General features: G+C 35.8%; 1 protein-coding gene across 3 annotated transcripts; it reads left to right on the top strand.

Annotated features, from left to right (window-relative positions):
- The first annotated feature begins 1,884 nt into the window (after positions 1-1,884).
- Positions 1,885-25,479, top strand: LOC121389399 (uncharacterized protein C18orf63-like). 3 transcript variants are annotated; one of them, XM_041521004.1, is made up of 15 exons: positions 1,885-1,900; positions 2,405-2,582; positions 4,651-4,729; positions 6,321-6,377; positions 7,319-7,430; positions 9,862-9,903; positions 11,032-11,108; positions 13,874-13,983; positions 14,438-14,534; positions 15,566-15,651; positions 16,023-16,203; positions 17,042-17,681; positions 20,573-20,766; positions 22,443-22,520; positions 25,088-25,479. In XM_041521004.1, the coding sequence occupies exons 2-15, from the start codon at positions 2,425-2,427 to the stop codon at positions 25,220-25,222; spliced, it is 2,046 nt and encodes a 681-aa protein (XP_041376938.1). In that variant the 5' UTR covers positions 1,885-1,900; positions 2,405-2,424; the 3' UTR covers positions 25,223-25,479. The 3 variants fall into 3 exon arrangements, with proteins under 3 accessions (XP_041376938.1, XP_041376937.1, XP_041376939.1); XM_041521003.1 differs by lacking the exon at positions 1,885-1,900 and adding an exon at positions 2,265-2,290; XM_041521005.1 differs by lacking the exon at positions 1,885-1,900 and having other exon boundaries at positions 2,541-2,582; positions 6,340-6,377.
- Positions 25,480-25,812: the final 333 nt, after the last annotated feature.

Genomic DNA, 25,812 nt, shown 5'->3' with positions numbered 1-25,812 from the left:
AACGGCCGTTGCCAGGGCATTCCATGTGTCCCCAAGCACCATCTCCAGACTGTGGGACCGTTACCAGCAACATGGATCAACACGTGACCTCCCTAGATCCGGTCGACCACGGGTCACTACCCCCGGGCAGGACCGCTACACCCGGGTACGCCACCTTCGCGAACGATTGACTACTGCCACCTCCACAGCCGCAGCAATACCAGGTTTGCGCAGGATATCCGACCAGACCGTACGGAACCGCCTACGTGAGGTAGGAATTCGTGCCAGACGTCCAGTTCGAGGTGTCATCTTAACACCACAACACCGTCGACTCCGACTGCAGTGGTGCCAGATTCATCGACAATGGCCTCAACTGCGATGGAGACAGGTGTGGTTCAGTGACGAGTCCCGATTTCTGCTCCGACGTCATGATGGAAGATGTCGCGTGTATAGGCGTCGTGGTGAACGTTATGCGGCAAACTGCGTGCAGGAAGTGGACAGATTCGGCGGGGGTAGTGTCATGGTGTGGGCAGCCATCTCACACACTGGCAGAACTGACCTGGTCCACGTGCAGGGCAACCTGAATGCACAGGGCTACATTGACCAGATCCTCCGGCCACACATCGTTCCAGTTATGGCCAACGCCAACGCAGTGTTCCAACATGACAACGCCAGGCCTCACACAGCACGTCTCACAACGGCTTTCCTACAGAACAACAACATTAATGTCCTTCCTTGGCCATCGATATCACCGGATTTGAACCCAATTGAGCATCTATGGGACGAGTTGGACCGACGCCTCCGACAGCGACAACCACAGCCCCAGACCCTGCCCGAGCTGGCAGCAGCCTTGCAGGCCGAGTGGGCCACCATCCCCCGGGACGTCATCCGTACTCTGGTTGCTTCAATGGGCAGGCGGTGCCAGGCAGTTGTCAACACACGCGGAGGCCACACCCGGTATTGACTCCAGATGACCTTGACCTTGGTGGTGTGTCCTATCGCTTACTCACAATGGACTAGAGTGAATTGTGAACAATCCTCCAACATTTGGTAATTATCGGACTCACCATTCAATAATTAAATCAATTCTCCAAATGTTACGACAATGTGGTTTTGCGTTTCTTCTTTTGAAGAGTATATGTGTTGAAGCTAAATGAATGTCAGCTAGTAGTTTCCGATGTAAATGTTTATTCTGTTTAGTTTAGTTCAGTGGACCCATGAGGTGGTTCAACACCCGTTGTTAGAATCACTACAGAAATCAATTTGTATTCCATATGTAGGCCTACGTAATGCGTGATGCGTAGGCTAAATACGAACTTCTCGGTGCTCGTTCAGTGCGCATCACGCACCACGGGCGGATCCAGGAAATATTTTTAGGGGGGGGACCAAAAAAGAAGGGCACATTGACTCGTCAAAAGGGCACCTTACTACAAGTTTTGATATTTACAATTAATATGAATTCCTACAGTTCTACGTCATAATATACTAGCAATAATGAAGTAAATTGGCGTCACTCGCGTTAGAACCTCAATGGGGCCCCATTGAGACTCGATAACACAGACACATATCTGCAAGCTTGCGCATGTACACGAAAATCTTGATTTCATTTATCTACAATATAATTATTGTTTACTTAAAAAAAAAAAAATTCTACAAACAAAAAGGGCACATGGACATTTTGAGGGCACTTGAACAATTTTTTGGGGGGACGCGTCCCCCTGGTCCCCCCCCCCCCCCCTTGGATCCGCCCATGCGCACTATACGCATTAAGCTAGGAATCCAGGTGTACGTGATGTATAATGCAACACACATTGCGTACATGTGAAAGCGCTTAAATTGATCTCTATATAAACTCTTGTTTACGCATTTCGCATTACGCACTACGTAGGCCTACACATGAGATTCCTGGCTTTACTATCAAGTGTGTGCACATGGATTCCTAGCTTAATTTAGTTCATCAAGATAAACGTCTCCGGCACGATATTTATTATTGTGATGTTTATTGCTGTGCCGTATCGGGTCCAAATAAATGTCAAAATGTTAAAAAACGGACCGTAGATGTTTACCGTGGTGAACTAAGCTTAATTAAGACTACGGGTACTTAATTTGTTACTTTTGGGTTTTTTAAAAACTTTATTATATGTGTAAAGTAGCACTATGGGTACACAAATAAAATATTTAATATTGTACGCTAACATGTATAGACTAAAATCATGACAGAAATTATCCCAATGTTGCAATTACATTTATACGTCCATATTAACCAAGGCATTCAGAGTTGTCACCCTTATCTCAGCAGACGTCAAAATCTGTAAAAGAAATTATTGTATTTTTTTATTATTTCTTATGCTGATAATACATGCTCTGTAATTGCATATTTATTAATACTGTTTTATTTTAATGTCATTTTATTATATATTTTTAGATATATCGTAGAATAGATCGATGATTAACGCGCAGAGATGCACAGAAGAGATTCGCCCGAGTTGGGTCATTCTGTTTGCGAACCCACCTCCTCTCGAAGAACTGTGTGCCGTGACGGTATTTGTACAAAATCAATCGCTAGTCGCGGTCACATTCCAGCCTCAAATAATAAAATGCAGGTTGGTAACCGTAGATGTCGGAATATGCAGGCCCATAGAAACGATCTCAGGAGTGGGGGAGGGATACAGTTTCTAGCTTAGTGGAGGGAACATAGTCTTTTAATGTGGTGGGTTGGGAGTACAACTAAGCCATATTATTATCATTATTTATATAGAGTAGGACAAAAACATACATGTTCGTCCATAAGTGAGGGAGGGGGAGGGGAGGGGGAGGGGAGGGGAAGGGGAGGGGAGAGGGATACTGGCCCACACCCTATCCCACACCCCATTTCATATGGGCTTGATATGCCAAAAACAATGAAGAGGGAGGGGCAGTTATTAATTAGCCATTAAACTGGAGGGATGTGTGTTCACGGCCTAACATGGCTTATTCCAAAGGAACAGGTGCAGGAACTTGTAATGATCATTACCCACTTGTTGGGTGGGATTTAGCTCAGTCGGTTGAGGGCTCGCTTGAGGTACTTGTGTTGCAGGATCGAACCACCTCTGTGGATCCATTTAGCTGATTTTTTCCCCTCATTCCAACCAGTGCACTACAACTGGATAAAGTCTGTGGTATGTGCTTTCCTGTCTGTGGGGAAATGCATATTAAAGAATCCTTGCTTCATTAGGAAAAATGTAGCAGGTTTCCTCTGATGATTACGAGTCATATTTACCAAATGTTTGACATCCAACAGCCAATGATTAATTAATCAATGTGCTCTAGTGGTGTCGTTAAACAAAACAAACAAACCTTTTACCAACGTGTTGAAATTATGTAGGCCTAAATAGCACTGCAGGCATTTGTTGAGTATTGTATGAATCTTCAGAGTTGGGGTGGGGGTCCAACCCACTGAACCTGGCACCTACGGTTCCAATGTTGATGTTACTCATTTATGACACATATATCATAAACTGATATGGTGCTTAAAGATCTACATTGATCCTACATATTTGACCAACTACATCATGTCAAAAAAGGGTGATCCACCCCTATCCTGAATATGTCTATGTGATAGAAAAGAAGGTAATGGTTTTGAAAATCAATTTTAATTAAGTATAGGAAATACAATAGTTGAAATTCCAGATAACAAAACACAAAACTTGTGAATTGTATCAACATACGTGTGTGTGTGTGTGTGTGTGTGTGTGTGTGTGTGTGTGTGTGTGTGTGTGTGTGCACCCACCAATTTGAAGTGCCTTTTTAAATTAATAACTTCACGGGTGTATGAAGGTGCCATAAAGTGTACACACACTTTAAAAAAAAATATTTTTAAATTATCATCTACAATAGTCTACAAATTCTCCGAGCATCTTGTTTTCAAAATTTACAAATCTTTTTTTCTTTGGGAATTTGGTAACGGCTCATTTGTCTTCGGTGAACTCATAGTTTCCTGTTTTAGAATTTTGTTACTCTCCCCGCTCCACCTCATTATAAAATCCTGGATCCACCTAGTGATTTAAAAAGAAGCAAAAAACACAACTCTCTCCTCCCCCTTAAAAAAACTCCAACAATAACAACAAACCAAACAAGCAAAACAACCCAAAATAAAAACAGCGACCCATTAAATGAGCACTAGTACAAATACTAATATGTTCAAATATTTAGTGAAAACTTTTGACTGGAACAAAAATAATTTGATCTGGATCTGTTTACCCACTGAGGGAAATTGATGTTACTATACATTGCAACTATAACAAGTACTATATTATGGAATCATATGACTATGAACTATTTTAACATGTCCCTATACCACTAAGTTTTCAGGCATGTCTATCACAGGTCCCCTCTCTGGATAGTCAGGGACTTAACCCGGGACGGAAATTGAACCATATCCTGCTATTTTAATCTATCTAGTGATATCTGAACCAAAGTCCATCCCATCCTATAAAAAAAAAAATAATAATTTCAGTTTTGACGTCAGCAGAAAAGTTAGTGTTTTAAAAATAACCCAAAAATACTATTTTTGTGTCCAATTTAAAAAACAGTTGACTCAGAAATAAATAACTTGTAGTAATTTTCATAATATGATAAAAGGCGATCCCTGTCAGATGGACTATAGTTAAGTCTTTTTCAATTTCTTTTCAGGGAGCTGATTTTTACTGAACCGGACATTATTGCTACTCCTTCATTGGATTTTGATAACAGTCTACATGTAATCATGCAGGTAGTACAGCCTTTAGATAAATATTAGTTTCAGTCTGTAATTAAATGTATAGAATTACTATATGTATCCTATTTAGGATGAACTTCATTTTTGCTTATATGCAAATATTCATCATATGTGATGTTATGACGACAATATTGCTTGTATTGTTTTTATCATAAAATGCTAAAATTTTAATTGCATAAATGTCATTAAAAATGTTTATTCTAATGATTTATGTAATGGCTTGTTGACTGTATTGTGGGTTGCTTGTCTTCATACTAAAGACAAGTCTGTCTGTCCATCTTCTGTCTGTAAGCATGAATGAATGAACCAGTTTAATGAATCGTTGAATGTATAACGACACCCCAGCATGAAAAAGACATCAGCTATTGGGTGGTAAGCCAATAAGGATAAAACTAAAACTTAAACAGAAAACGTCTTGTCTATACTTACATGTAAAATATTTTTGTTGTGACTTCTGTTTCTTGGCTTGTATTAATTTTGTTAGAACACAAAAATCCACTTGAACAATAATTTTCTTTGATGGCACACACATAAATATTCCTTAGTATAAAATGAAAAATCAGCTGCTGTTACCATGTATTAACTTCAGGCATCGAAATAAGTTGAGAACAGTCGTTCAGTTTACCAGGACATTACCACACACCAAGGAAGTCAAGAATGGTACTTCATTTTCCACTAAATGATTTGAACATTTGCTGTTTAAATATGCTTTAAACATTTGCTGTTTAAATATGCTTTGAACATTTACTGTTTAAATATGCTTTTCACATGTGTTTGTGAAGGGAATAGTAAAATTTATAATATTAAGGTGTTGTAACCTATAGGTTATCAGGCCCATAATTTATGGTAACCTGAACTAGGGTTACCAGGTTCGATGCCTAACTTTCCCATGTAATTTTTATATTTGTAAAAAGAAATTGCTGTTACATAATATCGGTATGAAATGTACTGGGATAGGTGGGGTGGGCGATCATGCTTGCATGCTCAAGCTCTCTTTAATTTTATCTTGTAAGCATTTTTTACCATCCACCTAATAACAGCATGCCTCCCACTGGTTGTTTGAAAAGAAGATGTTTTAACCCCAGCTGGCCTCAGTGTTTGAATATCATTATACTGATTCAGTGATTAGTCAATGTTTCTATTAAAAATTTCCTATGGAACACAAAACACTTGCCTAGACTGGTATTGCCTAAATATATATCTACTGGTAGTACACGCAAGTATGTGGGTACACAAAAATGTAATTTTATCATGACTTTCTTTTTAAAAATGGTTCCTTCCTGTTCTACAAATTAAGGCCAGTGTATGTGTCACTGTCCTCTTCTGTCAGACAGTCCCCTGTAGAAAATACATGTCATCGATTTGGCAAGGGCTCGAAAGTCCCAGGCCTCCCGGATCACCACTACTTTTAGGTAAAATAATTTATTTTGCCTCTGTATAAGATGAAAAATCATGTTTATCAATTCCACTGAACTACCCCTCCCCAATTAAAAAGCTCTGGATCCATGTCTGTTTTTTGCCTTTATTTTAAATTTCTATTATTTTACATATTGTATTACTTTTTTGTACATATTACATTTATTAGCAGTCCCTCTTCAAAACAGGAAGACTTCAAAACCGGTTTCAGAAGATTGGACTTGATGTAAGTGTTTACTAATGATAATCAAACGGACCTCTTCATTAATGTTGGTCCTTACTATATGGAATAAATGTTCTTGCTTATCTGGACATAATTCTGTTATAAAATTCCTTGGACATAATTCTGTTGAATTTACAGTATATATATATATACATTACAAGGAATAATATATGATACAGCTTTCACAATATACCAAAGTACCAAAAAGGACATCGGTGAGAAAAGTAAAAATATATGTGTCACTATAGTTTTTTCAATTAAAAATATAACTTCTAAAATTGTTTGTAAATATAGCTTTTTAAGTTTCAGTATAATATTTATATATGTATATATACAGGTATTTCACTGTTAACATTAACGGTTAATATTTAAAATTTGCATAAACCATTTACGAGTTACGCCAAGAACAATTCAGGTAACACATTTCATTTTCCATAATACACTTCAACTATTAAATGGTGTCCTAAATTTAATGTATGAACAAAAAATAGGTTCCACAAAACTAGACTTCTTTGTACTCCAGGGTGAGACGTAGCCCAGTGGTGAAGCACTCGCTTGATGCGTGGTTGGTTTGTGATCGATCCCCATCAGTGGGCCCATTATCTATTTCTCTTTCTTGCTCCAGCCAGTGCACCACGATTCGTACATCAAAGGCCGTGGTATGTGCTATCTTATCTATGGGATGGTGCATATAAAAGATCCCTTGCTGCTAATCAAAACGAGTAGCTCATGAAGTGGCGACAGTGGGTTTCCTCCCTCAATATCTGTGTGGTCCTTAACCATATGTCCGAGGCGATATAACCGTAAATAAAATGTGTTGAGTGCATTGTTAAATAAACCATTTCCTTCCTTCCTTCTTTATACCCCAGGCAAACAATTTTCATATAAGAGGCCTGTGGTAAATATATAATGCACTTACTTATGAGCATATTGTGCTGTTTCAGGCCAGTAAGCCATACAGAGTTACTCCAGCATTGTATCAGTGCTGTCTGAGATACACTCTGACTGCCAAACTAGCACCACACTGGAATAAAGCTGAACAGTGGATGTTACAAGGTAAAACTATTAATATCTACCTATATGATACTAACACCTCACTGGAACAAAGCTGAGCAGTGGATGTTACAAGGTAAAACTTAATATCTACAGTAAAGTAGTTGATGTTACAAGGTAAAGCTATTAATATCTATCTATATGATACATGTACTAACACAACACCACACTGGAACAAAGCTGAACAGTGGATGCTACAAGGTAAAACTATGAATATCTATATGATACTAACACCACACTGGAACAAGGCTGGCTGAACAGTGGATGTTACAAGGTAAAACTTAATATCTACAGTAAAGTAGTTGATGTTACAAGGTAAAGCTATTAATATCTATCTATATGATACATGTACTAACACAACACCACACTGGAACAAAGCTGAACAGTGGATGCTACACGGTACAACTATTAATATCTACCTATAAGGTACTACGACCACACTGGAACAAAACTCAACAGTGGATGTTACAAGGTAAAACTGTTAATATCTACCTATATGATACTAACACAACACCACACTGGAACAAAGCTGAACAGTGGATGCTACACGGTAAAACTATTAATATCTACCTATAAGGTACTATGACCACACTGGAACAAAGCTCAACAGTGGATGTTACAAGGTAAAACTATTAATATCTACCTATAAAGTACTACGACCACACTGGAACAAAGCTGAACAGTGGATGTTACAAGGTAAAACTGTTAATATCTACCTATATGATACTAACACAACACCACACTGGAACAAAGCTGAACAGTGGATGCTACACAGTAAAACTATTAATATCTACCTATAAGGTACTACGACCACACTGGAACAAAGCTCAACAGTGGATATTACAAGGTAAAACTGTTAATATCTACCTATATGATACTAACACAACACTGGAACAAAGCTGAACAGTGGATGCTACACGGTAAAACTATTAATATCTACCTATACGGTACTACGACCACACTGGAACAAAGCTCAGCAGTGGATGTTACACACTAAAACTATTAATATCTACCTATAAAGTACTACGACCACACTGGAACAAAGCTGAACAGTGGATGTTACAAGGTAAAACTGTTAATATCTACTTATATGATACTAACACCGCACTGGAACAAAGCTGAACAATGGATGTTACAAAGTAAAACTGTTAATATCTACAGGTACCTATATGATACTAACACAGCACCACACTGGAACAAAGCTAAAACTATAAGGGTCAAATTTACGAAGCCTGTTTTTCTTAGATGCAGGTGTTTATGCATTGTAAGATGTAAACATGCTTTGTAAATTCAACTCTTAGTATCTACTTGTATGATACTAACACCACACTGGACCTAAAGTGGAGCCATATAGCAGTTATTCTAGCATGCTGAGTAAAATAGAAATGATATATTATTATTATTATTATTATTATTATTATTATTATTATTCTAACATGTAGCTGAATGTTATGTTTCTAAAGATGAACTCAGAATTTGATGGATCTTACATCATATGGCACCATATATTTGTGAAAATCAAAGCTATGGTTAACCGTTACCAGGTTTTATTGTGAAATAAAACTGATGTTTTGTTACATGTTTTAATACATAAAATGTATAAAAATCATCTGACAAAAAAATATACTGTAAAATACTTTTTTTCGAGGGAGCAGATTTTTGCTATTTAATGAAAACAAGTCAGTTCGCAAGCATTTATTTTTGTGAATCCCTTTGCCCAATAAAAAACCCTACCATTTCTGATGTCAATAATTTTGATCTTTATTGTTTGCAAAATACCGTAAGCTTATGCAAGGTGCCTAGGCTACCCTATGCTCTTTTTCGTAATCCTCAAACTTGTTATAAAAAATGAACCCGAAAACAAAACAAAATTTGAAGGTGCAGTGCTAGCTCAAGTTTGATTTAAATAATATTTATTCTGTCAAAATACTCATTCAGTACGGTTTGTGACTGACCTACAGTCAAAATCTTTAATGTGAAGATGCAATATGTACTACGAGTATAGTGTCGCTGTACAAGCTCACCTTGATTTTTTTCACTTCAGCATTTTAGCATACTGTGGTGTTTACTTCCATTTTTTAAACGTGTGTTGCTTTCATCACCAGCACTAGTAGTATTGTTTATTAGCTTATACTATATTGTCTGTACTTATATATATATATTTTTCTTCTTCTTCTTTTTCTTAATTTAATGTTTAAAGTGTTGCATTGTTACTAACAGTCTCGTGCAATAGAAACTAATGGGGTCTGATTAAATGAGACTACTCTCTTTTTTCTTTTTTAATGTCCAATTTTTATCAGCCTTTAATTTCACGTGGAATTTATTTTCATGAATTTTATTCAGAACGTGAAAATAAAGTATTTTACAGTATGCTATTACTATTTCTACTGCAGAGCACTATTTAAAAAAATAAATAATTAATTCTTCATTACAGGTCGAGATTTTTTAACGAACACTGGCTATGCTAATGCTGTTAGTGAGTATAACCAGCATCCAAGAGATCAGCTATGTAGAACATGGGATTGTGATATAAATAATACTATACGCTATGTAGAATTCTTCAACTGAATAATTTTGTCTTGGTTTCACAAATAATAAGATCTTACCATACTTTCACTCCCATTTTGGTCTCTGAACATTAACAAATAGCTCTGACATATAAGCTAACACTATTTCAAGTAGAGGTGACTTTTCATCACAAAAAATGTGAATCTATTACAGTTCCTGTCAAATTCTTTTGGTTGAAAACAGTTAAACTGCCCTGTGTTGGCACGGGAACTCTGTGGTTCATTAATCTGTTTTTGAAAATGTTTTAGTACTTAATGTTAAATAAATGTGACAGGGCAAGAACCAGTCAAATTGTTAAAGGGTATTCACAACAAAATGTGTTTGTAGGACACGCAATAACAATGGATTTGGTTATGTCTATACTGACAAAGATCTAAAGTGTGAGAGGGCAGTTAGATCCAGTGCACTGATAACATATATTTTTGTATCATATATGATGTAGTGTATCCAGTGTAATTGAAGTATGTGATATTTTTCAGATCACATACTTTCAGAATTTGATAACTTTGCAAATTAAATGTAAATTAATTGGGGTCACGGCAATACGTTTATTGACATTTAAGCAAAAGTACTACAGTGACACTCCATAATTGACGTATGTATTCATAGTCGTCAGACAAAAACATTTCAATGGCAGCTTTACACTGAAAGCTGTCCAGCATTCAGAAAACAAAAAAACGTTTAGCATTAGTTTAGTTTTATGTAGGGACATCCAAAATTACATAATTCAGTTTGACGTCATTTTCAATCAACAAGACACAGTGTCACATATTCTTACATTATTTGAATATAGAGTAATGGTTGCGTATACACTTTACAAAAACATGTTGCATTAAGCTTGAGATTATATGATAAAGAGGTTATTACCATTGTGTGTTTCTCAGATTCTGTATCGTCAATATATTATAATAATGTATTATACTCATCGGTGGCTCACATAATACAATTTTTATTCCTAATACATGATATTGACGATACTGAAACACACTCTGGGAATAACCTTTATGATCCACATTGTTGCTGGTTCTGTTTGCAGACATGAATCTTGTGGTAAACAAGGATGAACTATTCTTGTCCATTCTAGCAAGTGCAGTGAGGTTTCCACCACTACAGGTACAGTATTCAATGCTTTTTACCAGGTGCAGTCAGGGATTTACATGTGTTCTGTGGGTCCGAACATATGCACCTTCCCAAAACAAAGTGGCACTGAAAATTCCCAATATATCTATTTAATTAAGTATGTTCTAATAAATTTACTTTGGCAGTGGTGTACTGCATCATTCAGTGACCTGAAAAAATATACCAAATATGATTTACTCATGCTAATTTTCCCAGTCTCATCAGACAAAATCCTGGATAAATCCCTGGCAGTCTTTAGAGTATATATCTTTAGAGTGTGTGTATATATATATATATATATATATATATATATATATATATATATATATATATATATATATATATATATATATATGCATACATGCATACATGCATACATGCATATATGCATACATGCATATATATATATATATATATATATATATATATATATATATATATATATATATATATATATATATATATATACATATATATATATATATATATATATATATATATATATATATATATACACATACACACATACACACACACACACACACACACACACACACACACACACACACACACACACATATACATACACATATATATATATAAAACTCACCCTTGTATGTGCAGTATATAATATAACCCATGCTGCCAGTACAATATTTAAAGCAGCAGTATCCGGAATATTTTTATTATTTAAGCAGATAGAACAGAAAATCCAATTACGTTTGGTGCATATATGACGCCGCACTCCACATTGGTTTCACTACGCTGGCTTATCCAGGTCAAAAACAAAGCGAGTATTTCGAAAGTGGGTTACTTTTGACGGGCTCCTACCGATCTCGGTTTTCATTGGCTTATCACAAGTGTGGAATTCCCCAGTAAGAGATCACGTGAGATTTCGCAATTTTTGAACAAATTTAACTGTCTTAATTGAGGGGTCGTCTCATATCTCCAAAGCATATTTATATCCATAGAGGTATGGTACAATGCCTTTCCAGGGGTCGGTGGGTGGGGGATTTGCCTTCAAATTTTGACAGTGGCCAGCTGTTGGCATACGCGTTACATGTAAGGGGGTGTTACTAATTACGTAAAGCTCTAGGAGTAGAGAAAGAGGGTACTGTGTTCGATTTACGTAACATTTTTCAAGACTATGTTATTTTTATTCATTACTTAGACCTAAAAAGGTGGGGGGTTTTAAATGTGTGGTCAGTCTAGGATCGATCCCTATCGACAGGTATATAAAAGACCATGATATGTGATATCCTGTCTGTGGGATGGTACATATAAACGATCCCTTGCTAAAAAAAAATGTAGTAGGTTTCCAAGGTGCGTGTGCAGGGATTTCAGCGGGGTTGGGGTTATAGACTCTGTTGAGCAAAGTTTATATGGGGCCATGCTCCCCCAGAAAATACATTAAACAAAATTTTTAAGCTTGGCAAGTAAGGGTTTCGCCCTCCAATACCCTCTCTCTGCACATGCACCTGATTCCTCTCTAAGATTATATGTCAAAATTACCAAATGTTAGACATCCAACAGCATATGGAAGGAAGGATAGGATACGTTTTATTTAACTACGCACTCAACACATTTTATTTATGGTTGTATGGGGTCGGATGATTATTAAATCAATATGCTCAAACTTTGATGTCGTTAAACACACACACACACACCCCTAACTTTACCCTTTCCAAACGAAAGAATATTTATTTGAATTTGTCAATTTTAACACGTAAAATTAAGAAGTGAAAACATTTATTGTCTACTTTGGTATATTTTATTTTTAAAATATATACATGACTAATGTGTTACTAGTATACAAACTAAACTTTTAAATTTCTACTAACACTTTATAAAATATCAATTCTGAAATAGGAAGGTACGACTGTCGATAATACGTTGTCAAGATCAAACTGGTTTTAATGAAAGACTCTAGTACCGCATCCTCAACCGAATGTTCTTTGTACAGCGCAAGATTTCTCTTTTAATTTTTTTAGACAAACCCTACAATTTGAAATTGGCAAACGCACGTGTTAACTGAAACTGACAACAGGCTGTCGTTTGTGCTTTGCCGAGCTATGGCGGCACAGGCGACGAATCAAGCGTATACTTTTGACGATCTCCATTCATAGCGAACACACACAAGTTTTTTAAAAGTGCATTTGAGCTTGTATTTCATATTTGTACATGATGTTATAATATGGTAACCAGAGACTGTATCTTTAATCTGTTGCATTACTTTATGTGTAGACGCCATATAACTGTCAATAAAATGTGTTGAGTATGTCATTAAATAAAACATTTCCTTCCTACTTGTACAGATCCAGTGCAGTATTTAACATACATGTATTCTTTAGTACTTGTGCAGAAAATGTATTTCACAATACAAATGTAGTACTTAATGTTCCACATATTGCATGGGTGTAGTATGTAATTTATTGCACTACTAATGCTGCAATAATTCATATGTTCTACCATTATATATGTAGTGTTTAATGCGTCTTACAGCAGTGCAGGTATTCTACTGTAGTGCGATATTTCATGTATATGATTACTACAGGTGTATAATCAAGCTTATACATGTATTAAAGTCAGAAGAATATGAATAAAGATAATACGAGGCATTCCTATTGTGTGGCATCACCTTTACCTCTGTAGGATGAGTTTTTGTCTCAGAATATGTTGTCATGTTGTCAAGTTGACCTTTGCCTACTGATGACATGTTTGATGTTTTAGCTGGATCATCTGTGTGTTTGATGTTTTAGCTGGATCATCTGTGTTTGGATCAGTCGGAGATGGACTCGATTCTCCACTCACCTGAAGAAAAACTCCATCATGTTTCTATCACCGACTGCTGGTGTCATGTTTTACCAAGGTATTGACAGTTATACTCCTAGTCCCTATACTCCCACAGTTAAGGGAAGTTAATACATATATCAAGTTCTTTTTTCCGTCTCCCCTCATGTTTTGAGCTATGTTAAATTATCTCTTTTCGACTGACCACATTAAAATATCTCATTTTTATTTGACTCCTATTTGAGATTGACCACATTAAAATGGTTTGATTATATCTAACAGGTGTCACTGTTTTGTTTGGTTGTGTCTAGCAGATAACGTGTCATGAACAATAGTTGGAAATAATCACAAAACATAGCTGATTATGTATGGTCATGTATTATAGATACTATAGATACATGTATGTTGTACTTTTTACCAGGTTAGAAATATTTTTCATACCTGCTGTGTAATATCAAATGTGTATAAATTTAGACTTGGTGAACCTGTCAGTTATAAGGTTTTAAAACACATTTGTTTATTTGTGTTAACAGCATGAAAAGAGGAAGGATCTTCAGTGTAAGTCGTGGTGTACCAGACAGCGGCCCTTTCAAATGTTACAGAGATTTCAAGAGACACTGGAAGAATATGGTTAATATTTTTTATGTACCGTACTTTACAATTACACTGAATTTTACATGTATATTTTATTATGTCAGACACTGAGAATGCAGTATATATTTTGTATTATATACTCATTAAATTTTTGTGTCTTAATACATGTACATTTGTGAATACAAACATATTTTTTTTATTTTTTTTTTAATTTAACTGAATTTGGAAAATTTCTTATTTGGATTCTGTTATGCTATCTATGGCACATTGTTATGGAGGATGCCCTAATGACTGGCTTGTTTTCACATTTACTCAACTACCTATTAAGCAAGAAAAGCAAGTTAAAGAAAAAGGTATTTAAGATTTTTTATTTTTTTTTATCTTTCATGGAAATTTGGTGGGATACTTTATAATAAACACTGCTGATATATTTTTAATTTAAAAATTAAAATTTGTTTTAATAATTTAACAATTTGTATAGAAACAGAAGTGACTTGTTTAAATGTATAGTCAACTGTTGATCGAGTGTATTAAATACACTAGTTCCAATATCGAATGAGCAATGTTTAGTATTCTTTGTAAATCCAGAATTGTTGTTATGATCATGATGATACTATGCAAGTAAAAAACAAATAACTACTACAAGGCCGTAGATAGGATTTTTTGTTGGGGGGGGGGGGGGGGGGGGGGGGGCAACTGAATAGTTAATAGTCTAAAACTCCTTAAACGGTTAAGAAGAGAGTTTTCTTTAAGTTTCTATAATTTTTTCTATAATTCTATAATACGGCCCTGAAATATACAAGAAATAAGCTGAAATCAGACTGATAAAACTTTGCTAACATCCCCCTATTATGTCTGTAGGAAGCCAACAGCAACATTTGTGATTTCATGTTTTGTCATATTTTATTGATACAAGTAGAACATGTACTGTACTTTACAGTGTCTTTAAGTTCTGAATCTTGTGTTGTTTAATACATTTATTAAGTTTCAGTATGGCTATCGACTTCCTGAGACTGACGATAAGTTCTGAATCTTGTGTTGTTTAATATATTTATTACACGTTTCAGTATGGCTATCGACTTCCTGAGACTGACGAGGACTTCTTCTACTATGAAGTGACTTTCAGAGCTTCGGGATGCGGCAAGATGTTCACATATCTTTTCTAAATCTTTGTGTTGGCTATCGTAGCTTTATAAGATGGCACTTTACTTATCTGATGGAGTTTACCATGAAAGTTTTAAAGATAAAATTCATTCTTTGTCCTGAAAGAATTGGATGCAATCTTTGTTTTAAAAAATACAGTTTTAGCTTTGAAAAAAGCTTAGTTCTCAAGTTATTAAGAGAAATGTTGAATGTAGGGAGTACTGATATTTAACTGTTTGAATCTGAGAAAGTTAAAAATATAGAAAAATATTATGTATTGAATTTGACCAAACCTTGCAGTCGTATTGTTATTTGTCTGTATCATGATAGAATCAGTGTCATTATTATGGTTTTGGAATATTGTTATCTTAACTTGTTCACATACCCTGGCGTGTGTCTGCGGGCTATGAACATACAGAGGATTCCACGAGTCGACTGTAAGCCCATCTTGGTGGAATTTCTTCAGGATCTGCACTCCAAGATGCCTTCAGTTTGTGGTCACCATCTCCGGTTTAAGCCCAAACTGAAATACACTGTCCCTGGGCTGTACGTCGGCAGTGAGGTAACATACTGTCAAACAGCACAATTAAATCTTATACACAAGGACACTGAAGCTAAATAATGTTTTTCTTTGTAATTGTGCATATTATTATACATGTATTTTTCTTCTACAACTTTTAATAGTGCCTCAAAACATCTAAGAATGCATTAAAAAAAAAACACTAAAATTTGACGGGTCATATATATTTTCATGCATATTTTGAGCTTGACCACTCATATTACTTCTGATGGGTTAGATATAGAAACAACAGTATTTACCCCCAAGTCATATAAATATCAAACTGGCTTAAAATTCTGGGGACAGGATGTAGCCCAGTGGTAATATGCTTGCTTGATGCGCAGTCTGTTTGATGGGATGGGATCAATTGCCGTCGGTGGCCCATTGGGCTATTTCTCGTTCCAGCCAGTGCACCACAACTGGTATATCAAAGGCAGTGGTATGTGCTATCCTGTCTGTGGGATGGTGCATATAAAAGATCCCTTGCTACTAATGGAAAAATGTAGCAGGTTTCCTCTATTAAAAAAATTACCAAATATTTGATATCAAATATCAGGTTTTCTCTCTAAGACTGACTATATGTGAAAATGATCAAATGTTTGACATTCTATAGCCGATGATTAATAAATCAATATGCTGTAGTGGTATCGTTAAACAAAACAACCTTTAAAATTCTGTGGCATCTAGTTTGCTGAGGATTGATATCTTGTCATAAAATTTCAAAACATGCTGTCAGATGTTGACAGACAGAAGTATAATTGACACATTAGTAATAGGTAAAAGTTAAAACCCTCTGAAAAAAGTATTTTAAGACCATTATTTCAATTTGGTTTTTTTATAGGAAAAAAGTCATGGTGCCATCAACCTGTCGAACAAGAATCCTGCCGCTAGTGCTGTCCCTTTCAGAAACATCAATGAGCTCCAGCGTGTGTATACTCCACATACTCAAGACAAAATAGCGCAACAGACCAGGGGTGCTACTACAACGTCTGTGACAAGCGACTTGTTTCACAGCCAGCCTGTAGGAATAATTAGCCATCTTACAACACAGGGGGTTCACAAAGACATCACTTCAACAGAGGCATCTCAATCTCAAACAAACATTACCCTGTCACGTCCGAATATCATCTCTACTTCTCATCTGAATAACCTCTCTACTTCACATTCCAATAGCACTATTACTTTGCAGTCTGAAACAACAGCCAAGAGAGTTATTCCACTCTTCCGACCAAAGACAAAACCGATTTCTTCATTGTCTCTAAGTTCTGATACTTCAGTTAAGAGAAGCATACCAATATTCAAAGCAGCAGTACAAAAGTCTGGTTCAAGGGACAATTTTGGGCCGCAGGATAACAACTCTGTGTACACCGAGAAGAAACTGGAGGAGTTGAGAATATCACACCCTCCGAAACCGGTCTTCAAGCCGAACAAGAAATCCGTTCCAAGCTGCTCATCTGTGAAGCTTGTATCCAACTTCAGCGGTAAAAAAAAAAATTGTTTTGTTTAATGACACCACTAGATCATATTGAGTTATTAATCATCAGTTACTGGATCTCAAACATTTGGTAATTTTCAAAATATAGTCTTAGAAAGGAAACTCGCTACATTTTTCTGTTAGTAGCAAGAGATCTTTTATATGCACCATCTCAAACAGGATAGCACATACCAACGCCTTTTATTGTTGTGGTGCATTGAGTGGAATCAGAAATAGCCTAATGGGCCCACCGACGAGGATCGATCCCAAACCGACCCCTTTTCCACTGGGTTACACCCCGCCCCCTTCAATTTCAAGACTAGGAGATTGATAAGTAGTCTGCTACACAACAGCATTAAAATACAATATTCTTCTGGTTGATTGTACTTACAAAAAAGCTCTTTACATTGTGTTTTTACCTAATTATCAAATGTTTGCATTAATGTAAATAATAATACCCTGTGATGTTAAAAGAATACCGACTGTATGTAATTGTGTGTCAAGACGGCGGTAATTAATGAAGAGCCTATACCTACCAAAGATACATCTGCCAATCAGGAATCACAGGTGGAGGCCACTGAAAGTACCAGTATATACCAATTAACTAAGAAAACACTCTGTTTATCATTTATCATTTCAGTACGTAGGCATGGACAAAACAGTTATTTCGAGTTTCACTGTTATATATATAGTAAAACCCCTCTAAACCGGACACCATAGGGACCAATAAAAATGTCCAGTATTTAGAGGGATCCGGTTTAGAGAGGTTAAGTTCTGTACTGGTTTTTAAAAAGGGACTCTGGAAAACGTCCGGTTTTGAGGAACTTCCAGTTTACAAAGGGTCCTGTCTTGAGAGGTTTCACTGTACATTGTACTGTAGAACCATTCTGTATTGCCAGATGAATGTATTGCAATTTGACAACAGTAGCCAAACGTGTGTATAGAAAGTATTGCTGTAACATATGCATTGCTAGTAAAACTAATACAATTACTCCAAACTCAATTCTGTATTGATTACAGAATGTGTGTGACATGTTGTTTCAATTAATAGAGCTTGGCTTGTTTGTTACATGTACATGTATGTTCAGAAACTTTACCAACTGGTATGATGACATTTCAAAAATGCCCATTAACTTGAACATCCATGTAATCAAAACTATTTTATGGCTGGCAGATTGGATTCAATCTTAGACAATTATTGCAACAATGGACTAGTTACTGTAAAATACTTTATTTTCGTGGGATAAAATGTTCGTGATTTAATGAAAATGAGTCCGTTCGTGAGCATTTATTTTCCGAATTCCTATCCCTCCCACAATAAATTTGTTAACTATGTACCTGTTCTGATGTTAATAATTATGACATTTATTTTTACAAAATATAGGAAGCTTATGCAAGGTGCTTAGGCTACCCGTGCTCTTTTTCTTAATCCTCAAACTTGTCATAAAAATGGGATTTGAAGGCGCAATGGCAGCACTAGTTTGATTTAAACATTATTTATTTGTGTCAGAATGCTTGTTTAGTACTGTTTATGATTGACCAACAAGCAAATAAAACCTTTAGTGTAAAAGCCCAGTATGAAGTATCAACTACGAGTTGGCTAGCCTATAGCTACTGCATACATGCCCATCCCAGATGTTTTTCACTTCTACATTTTAACATACTGTGATGTTCTCCCTGTTTTTTTAAATACATGTATTGCTTTCATTGCCAGCACTTACGAAAGAAAACCATACAAATAATTGTATTGTTTATTGTAAACTGACTGGAGTGTGTTCTGTATTGTGATTGGTTAATTACATTCTTTTTCTGGGATCAAATGAAAATAACACCCAAAAAGCTAATGACGTCATCAGCAATTGGAACAGGCGAAGTTGACAATTCAAGGGTCTACAGTTAAATTGTAGCCAGGTATTTTTTCAAGAAATGCCAAATATACAGTTCTGTAGAAAAAACGATTCAGTTTACAATGCCTGCAAATGTTTCATTTTTTACCTCAGGCTAACGCTTTCGGTCAAAAATGACATTTGTGGGATCAAATAGACAATAACACCCGCAAATCTAAAAACTCCATATGGTTATCTCCTAATTATCATGTAATATAGCCTATTATCTTTACTCTGACATTGCTTCTTGATATAAAGCTTTAAGTGTCGCATTGTTATTACTATAGTCCCGTGCAGCGGAAACTAACAAAGGTCTTGGATCTGATTGACTAAATTTTATTATTATTATTTTTTAAATGTCCAATTTTTGTCAGCTTTTAATTTCTCGTGGAATTTATTTTCACAAATTTTATTCAAACGCAAAAATAAATTCCACACGAATATAAAGTATTTTACAGTATGCATGGCTGGCATTTGTTGTTATTAATTAACTAAACTCTTGCAACTTGCGATCTCACACTGCAGTATAAAAAGAATTGATAATAAGAGCTTAAGAGAACTTTGTGAATGAGGCCTCTGATCTGAACTTGATTTTTAGATACAAATTATCAACTGTTCAGTTGTCTAGTTATCACAAGGCGATAACTTATGATGAATTAAATTCTGGGGATTTTCATTTACTGAATGACAAGCTAATAATGCAATAAATTAACATATTTATTTATTTTCTGGGGGGTTTTGGGTGTTTTTTTACCTGTTCTACAGTGTAGCAAATTCACCACATTATTGCATAAATAAAGTATTGCAATCATTATTCTTTCGCAATGTTGTTCACTAAACTTTGTTGATCTACATTATGTTGAATACTCATTTTGGTAACCTTAAATTACCAATAGTTAGCATTGTATGTTAGCTTGTCTAAAAATCTTGTCTTCCCAACTTTGAAACACCATCACTTTACACTAGCTGATATATATTTAATACTGTCAGGTCATAAATATTAATTTTTCAGGTTTATCAAGCAATTTGTCTCAATTGACTCCTGCGGTAGACAATAATGAGTTCCGATCTAAGACACAACAGAACTTGCTGGGCAGCACCAATGGCATAATCACCAGACCGGTATCAGGGTGTACGCCGAATTTCAGGACAACAGGTTCAACATTACCAGGAAAGAAAAGAGAACTAACAAAAACTGATGCTCAGGTAATGCTAGGATGTAGGAAATTAATTGTGGTCAGGTCCCCAGACTGAAATAGAGAGATCAAACTTCTCTGAATTATAGTACTACCCAAAAACTGTTCTTCACTGAAATTATAAAAATTTAATTAAAAACTTGAACAAAATTGATACTTTTAAAGACCGTGCAAAGTTTTCCAAATTATCTTATCCAATGTCATTTTCATCACCATATAGATTTTAAGTCTTAAGGAGATGGTATTAATTTCAGGGGAATGAATGAATGAATGTTTACCACCACCCCAGCATACAAATACACATAAGCAGTTCCAGGGGTTAATAATTCCAAATTTTAGGTACCAGTAACCTGAACTAGAGTCACATGATTTTTACCTATGTAACTTTTCACACATAACGTTTTGGTTCTCTTTAAGTTCATAACTTTTAATTTTAGAATATAACAGTTCACTAAATAACCGATTGGCAGTTTGCACAATCTTAAAGTTGCTTAATCAACATACAAACAGAACACTGGTTTGCTCTGCAATTTCAGGATCTAGCTCGGTCAGTAAGAGCACACCTCCAAGGTGCTTAAAGGTCAAAGGATCGAACTGCCTCGGTGAACACATTCTCAGTTTTTTCTTTCATTCCAACCAGGACCCCTCGACTGGTACATCAAAGACCGTTATATATGCTGTCCTGTTTGCAGGAACTTGTATATAAATGATCCCTTGCTACTAATGGAAAAAATGCCATGGGTTCCTCAAAATGTTTGACATCCAATAGCCAATGAGTAAGAAAGCAATGTGCTCCGGTGCAGTCGTAAAAGAAAAACAAAACTCACTTCCATTAAGTCACTACTATACTACAGATTCAGGTTATGCTGTTCTGAGTTTTGAAATTTGTATATAAATAATGCTTGAATGTATTATAGTTTTAATTCTTTCTTTGTTGACAGATACATATGGTTAAGATATTCATACATTTTTACTAATTAATTAGCTGACTGGTATGTTTCAATCTGTAGGAGTACAATATTGATATATTTTAACTAATTTTTAATTCTCGTTTTTATTCATTGACATAGAATCAGTTGTGTAATAAGGAAGGAAATATTTTATTTAACGACACACTCAACACATTTTATTTACGGTTATATGGCATCAGACATGGTTAAGGACCACAGATATTGAGAGAGAAAACCCACTGTTGCTACTCTTTTCGATTATCCCACAGGAAGTATAGTACATACCACGGCCTTTGTTACACCAGTTGTGGAGCACTGGATGAAACGTGAAATAGCCCAATGGGCCCACCGACGGGAATCGATCACGCATCAGTCGAGCGCTGTATCACTGAGCTACATCCCGTCCCCTCAGTTGTGTAATAAGGAAACACTCTTATCTTTAAAATAATTAGTGTGATGCATATATGTATGTAAACTAGATCTGTTTTAACAATACATCTGTGATGTAATTTAGGATGTAGATTAGTGTGATGGATATATGCATGTAAACTAGATCTGTTTTAACAATACATCTGGGATGTAATTTAGGATGTAGATTAGTGTGATGCATATATGCATGTAAACTAGATCTGTTTTAACAATACATCTGTGATGTAACTTAGGATGTAGATTAGTGTGATGCATATATGCATGTAAACTAGATCTGTTTTAACAATACATCTGTGATGTAATTTAGGATGTAGAGGTCAAGAAGCCACGCCCTCGACAGCAAGTTCAAGAGGTTGATGTCGAGCAGCTTGCACAGGCAAATCAGGTAGGTCTATTTTAGCATACAACTTTGCAGGGCTTAAAACAAAAAGGTGAAATATGGCAGATTTAAAAAAAAATTAAATTTAATAGGTCAAGTCCTGCTAAGAAATTTTTTAGAGAAGGGTTTGTGAAAAAATGGGATCTCCGAGATGTATTTTAGAGCATTATGAAATCAAAAAGCAAACGAATCCTGAGTTAAATAACAGATAATTGTACATGTATATGTTACAGTCAATCTGTGAAACCAGTCATTACGCGTAATGCCTAAACAAATCAGTCATTTCGAGAAGTGCCTGTGACCACCAGGCAATACACGAAATGACTGAAAATCATGGCCAGCCATTAAGCAAAATGACTATTGTGATTCAAGTCTTATTGTTGACACTTGTATACAGGCTTTTGGTCTTAAATATTGATAAAATCACATTTCAAGAACAAACAAGGATAAGTATATTGATTAAATACGATTTAAAATACTACTTAATATTAATTCTTATTCAACTTTTGCTATAGTTTCAGATTAAAGAATCGTATATAGAAAATATGCTTAATACCACTTGAATATTACAAATAAAAGGTTCTGGTAATTAATGTTTCTCTGGTTTATTCTTAAACAAACAACACAGAATCTGTTATATTATTGATGTCTTGTTATCTAGGAGCTTCATTTCATCCCAGATTAATTGTAATGGTTCGCTGGTTTATTCTCAAACCTATCATTGCTTTGTGTTTATATAAGCAAATGGATTAAGACATGGCTACTTTCAGTGGCTTCTTCTAATCCTTTAGTACAAATCTGTGACTACAGCACCATCTGACTTTCATCTCTATAAAACTAAACGTGTTTCTGGGGTTTACTTTTGACTTAAGTTTAGTCATTGCCCCAATCACATGGTTTTACGCGGGCTAATGATATGGATAATATGGAAATGATATCATTAATCAATCTCCAATTTCTAACATTTCCATTATGGTGGAGGTGGTGGTTGGGAGGGCCTAGGGAAATGAATTAAAAATAGGGCGGACCTTCCCTTCTACTCTCCTCCGACATAAATACCAGATTAACCAGACATACGTTATTGTCAATATTCTACTTTTTACATAATCATTTGTAGTAACGTTTTTAAACCCTTTGTTTAAACCCTTTTAACTTCTTTGTAAATAAAGTTTATTTAACCATCAATTAAATATTTTTAGCTAATCATCTGTATAAACGTTTTAAACTTTTTTTACCCCACACACACACACACACACCCTCGCTTTCCGAGTACAGTTTCTGGCTCTAGTCAGAAATCGTGCTCGAAAGGAGCATGCTTGAACATTAAATTGATATAAGCACGTTAATTCCCGACATCTGACCTGACAGTCATTTGTGGGCATACATACATACATACATATATGGGGTTTACTCATAAGTTCTTCTGCTGCAACCAGTACATGATGGCAGAGTCCTATAAAGATACATTTAAAACTGAGCCTTACAAAAAGTATGAAGTTTTTAGAAAAGTGTTAATTCCAAACAATGAATATTTCACAATGCTAGAAGATATTAAAACAGCAGCAGCTGATAGTGGAACAAAGAGCAGACATGGATACTATCTGCTATCAAAGTGACCTTTCTATACCAATATGTTACTTTAATGATTTGGCACAGACTACTTGATGTACAACTTCTAAAATGATTTGATTTGAGTTTAAATAAAGCATTACATTAGGACTTGAGTGGTGTGGTATTATAGATAGCACTTTAGTCATTTTGCATAATGGCTGGCCATGATTTTCAGTCATTTTGTGAAATGCCTGGAACTTTCAGTCATTTCGCATATTGCCTGGTGGTCACAGGCACTTCGCGAAATAACTGATTTGTTTAGGCATTACGAGTAATGACTGGTTTCACAGATTGACTGTAACATATACATCAATCTCTTCAAATATAACCAACATTTTGTTGTTTGGGGGTTTTTTTTTGGGTGGGGGGGGGGGGGGGAGGGTAGGAAGGAAATGTTTTATTTGACGTTGCACTCAACACTTTATTTACGGACATATGGTTAAGGATCACACATATTGAGAGAGGAAACCCACTGTCACCACTTCGTGGGTTACTCTTTTCAATTAGCAGCAAGTTATCTTTTATATGCACTATCCCACAGACAGGGTAGCACATACCACGGCCTGTTACATCAGTTGTGGAGCAATGGCTGGAACGAGAAATAGCCCAATGGGCCCACCGATGGTAATCGATCCTAGATCAATCATGCATCAGGCTGGGGGGGGGGAAGAGAGAGAAGAGACGAGACGAGGGGGTTAGTAGGTAAATTTCTACTTCACCTTCTAAGTCTTAAAAAATGAACTGCTATTAGTTATTCACAAGCCATTATTTAGAACCCTGCTTGTGCCATCCGTGATCATCTTGTGAGCTCTTAGAATAGCACAGCATTTTTCACGGAAAGGTACACAACTGCGTCAATTTTAAAACCTTAAATAGTAGTCTCTAATCAATTTTCAATTAGATTTGAAATGTCAATTATCAAAATTTTGAAAACAAAATGTTCCCGGATATTGTTCTTTCAGCTTGGAAAGGTGAACTCTGTGACGCTATTGGCCTGGCTGAAGCAAAGAGGAGTGCCGTGCAAGTCGAAGGATAAGAAGGGAGATTTGGTGGAGAGAGTGAAACACATTGTGTGTCTCAAACACGCTGAGTCATGAGACATTAAATATTGTGAAACGTTACCACACTGAGACATTAAATATTGTGAAACGTTACCACACTGAGACATTAAATATTGTGAAATGTTACCACACTGAGATATTAAACTTTGTGAAATGTAAACACCCTGAGACAAATATTGTGAAATGTTGTCGCATCGAGACATTAAATATTGTGAAACATTACCACACTGAGACATTAAATATTGTGAAATGTCACCACACTGAGACATTAAATATTGTGAAATGTCACCACACTGAGACATTAAATATTGTGAAATGTTACCGCAGTGAGATATTAAACTACAGTACTTAATTATTTCCTCAAGTGTCACATCCTCGATACCTCACAGCTGCTCCATGTAACGGACTCAAATCTTGCTATGGTTAATTTACTGTAACTTGTTTTTCAAAATTTCTTTTTCAAGACGTTGTGTTGTTTAGCGTGTTTGCTGTCATCAGTCATGGTTTTGCCGCTTCTCTCACACTTCAGTCGTCATTCATCCGGTTCTAAAGTCTGCACACGACTTTGTCACAATCTGACGACTCGGCACCATTTCGTTCCAGTATACTTTGACCATCTGACAATG

This window comes from Gigantopelta aegis, chromosome 14 (assembly GCF_016097555.1).
Source record: "Gigantopelta aegis isolate Gae_Host chromosome 14, Gae_host_genome, whole genome shotgun sequence".
NCBI lineage: Eukaryota > Metazoa > Mollusca > Gastropoda > Neomphalida > Peltospiridae > Gigantopelta > Gigantopelta aegis.
Note: the sequence above shows the minus strand (reverse complement) of the source record. Positions and strands in the feature narration are given on the sequence as shown.

Excerpts from the sequence above, each read along its gene's own strand:
- LOC121389399 (XM_041521004.1), top strand. The coding sequence starts at position 2,425 with ATGATTAACGCGCAGAGATGCACAGAAGAGATTCGCCCGAGTTGGGTC. Across the intron at positions 9,904-11,031 it reads TGGCTATGCTAATGCTGTTA|ACATGAATCTTGTGGTAAAC; the intron begins GTGAGTATAACC and ends TTCTGTTTGCAG. Across the intron at positions 15,652-16,022 it reads GGATGCGGCAAGATGTTCAC|ATACCCTGGCGTGTGTCTGC; the intron begins ATATCTTTTCTA and ends TAACTTGTTCAC.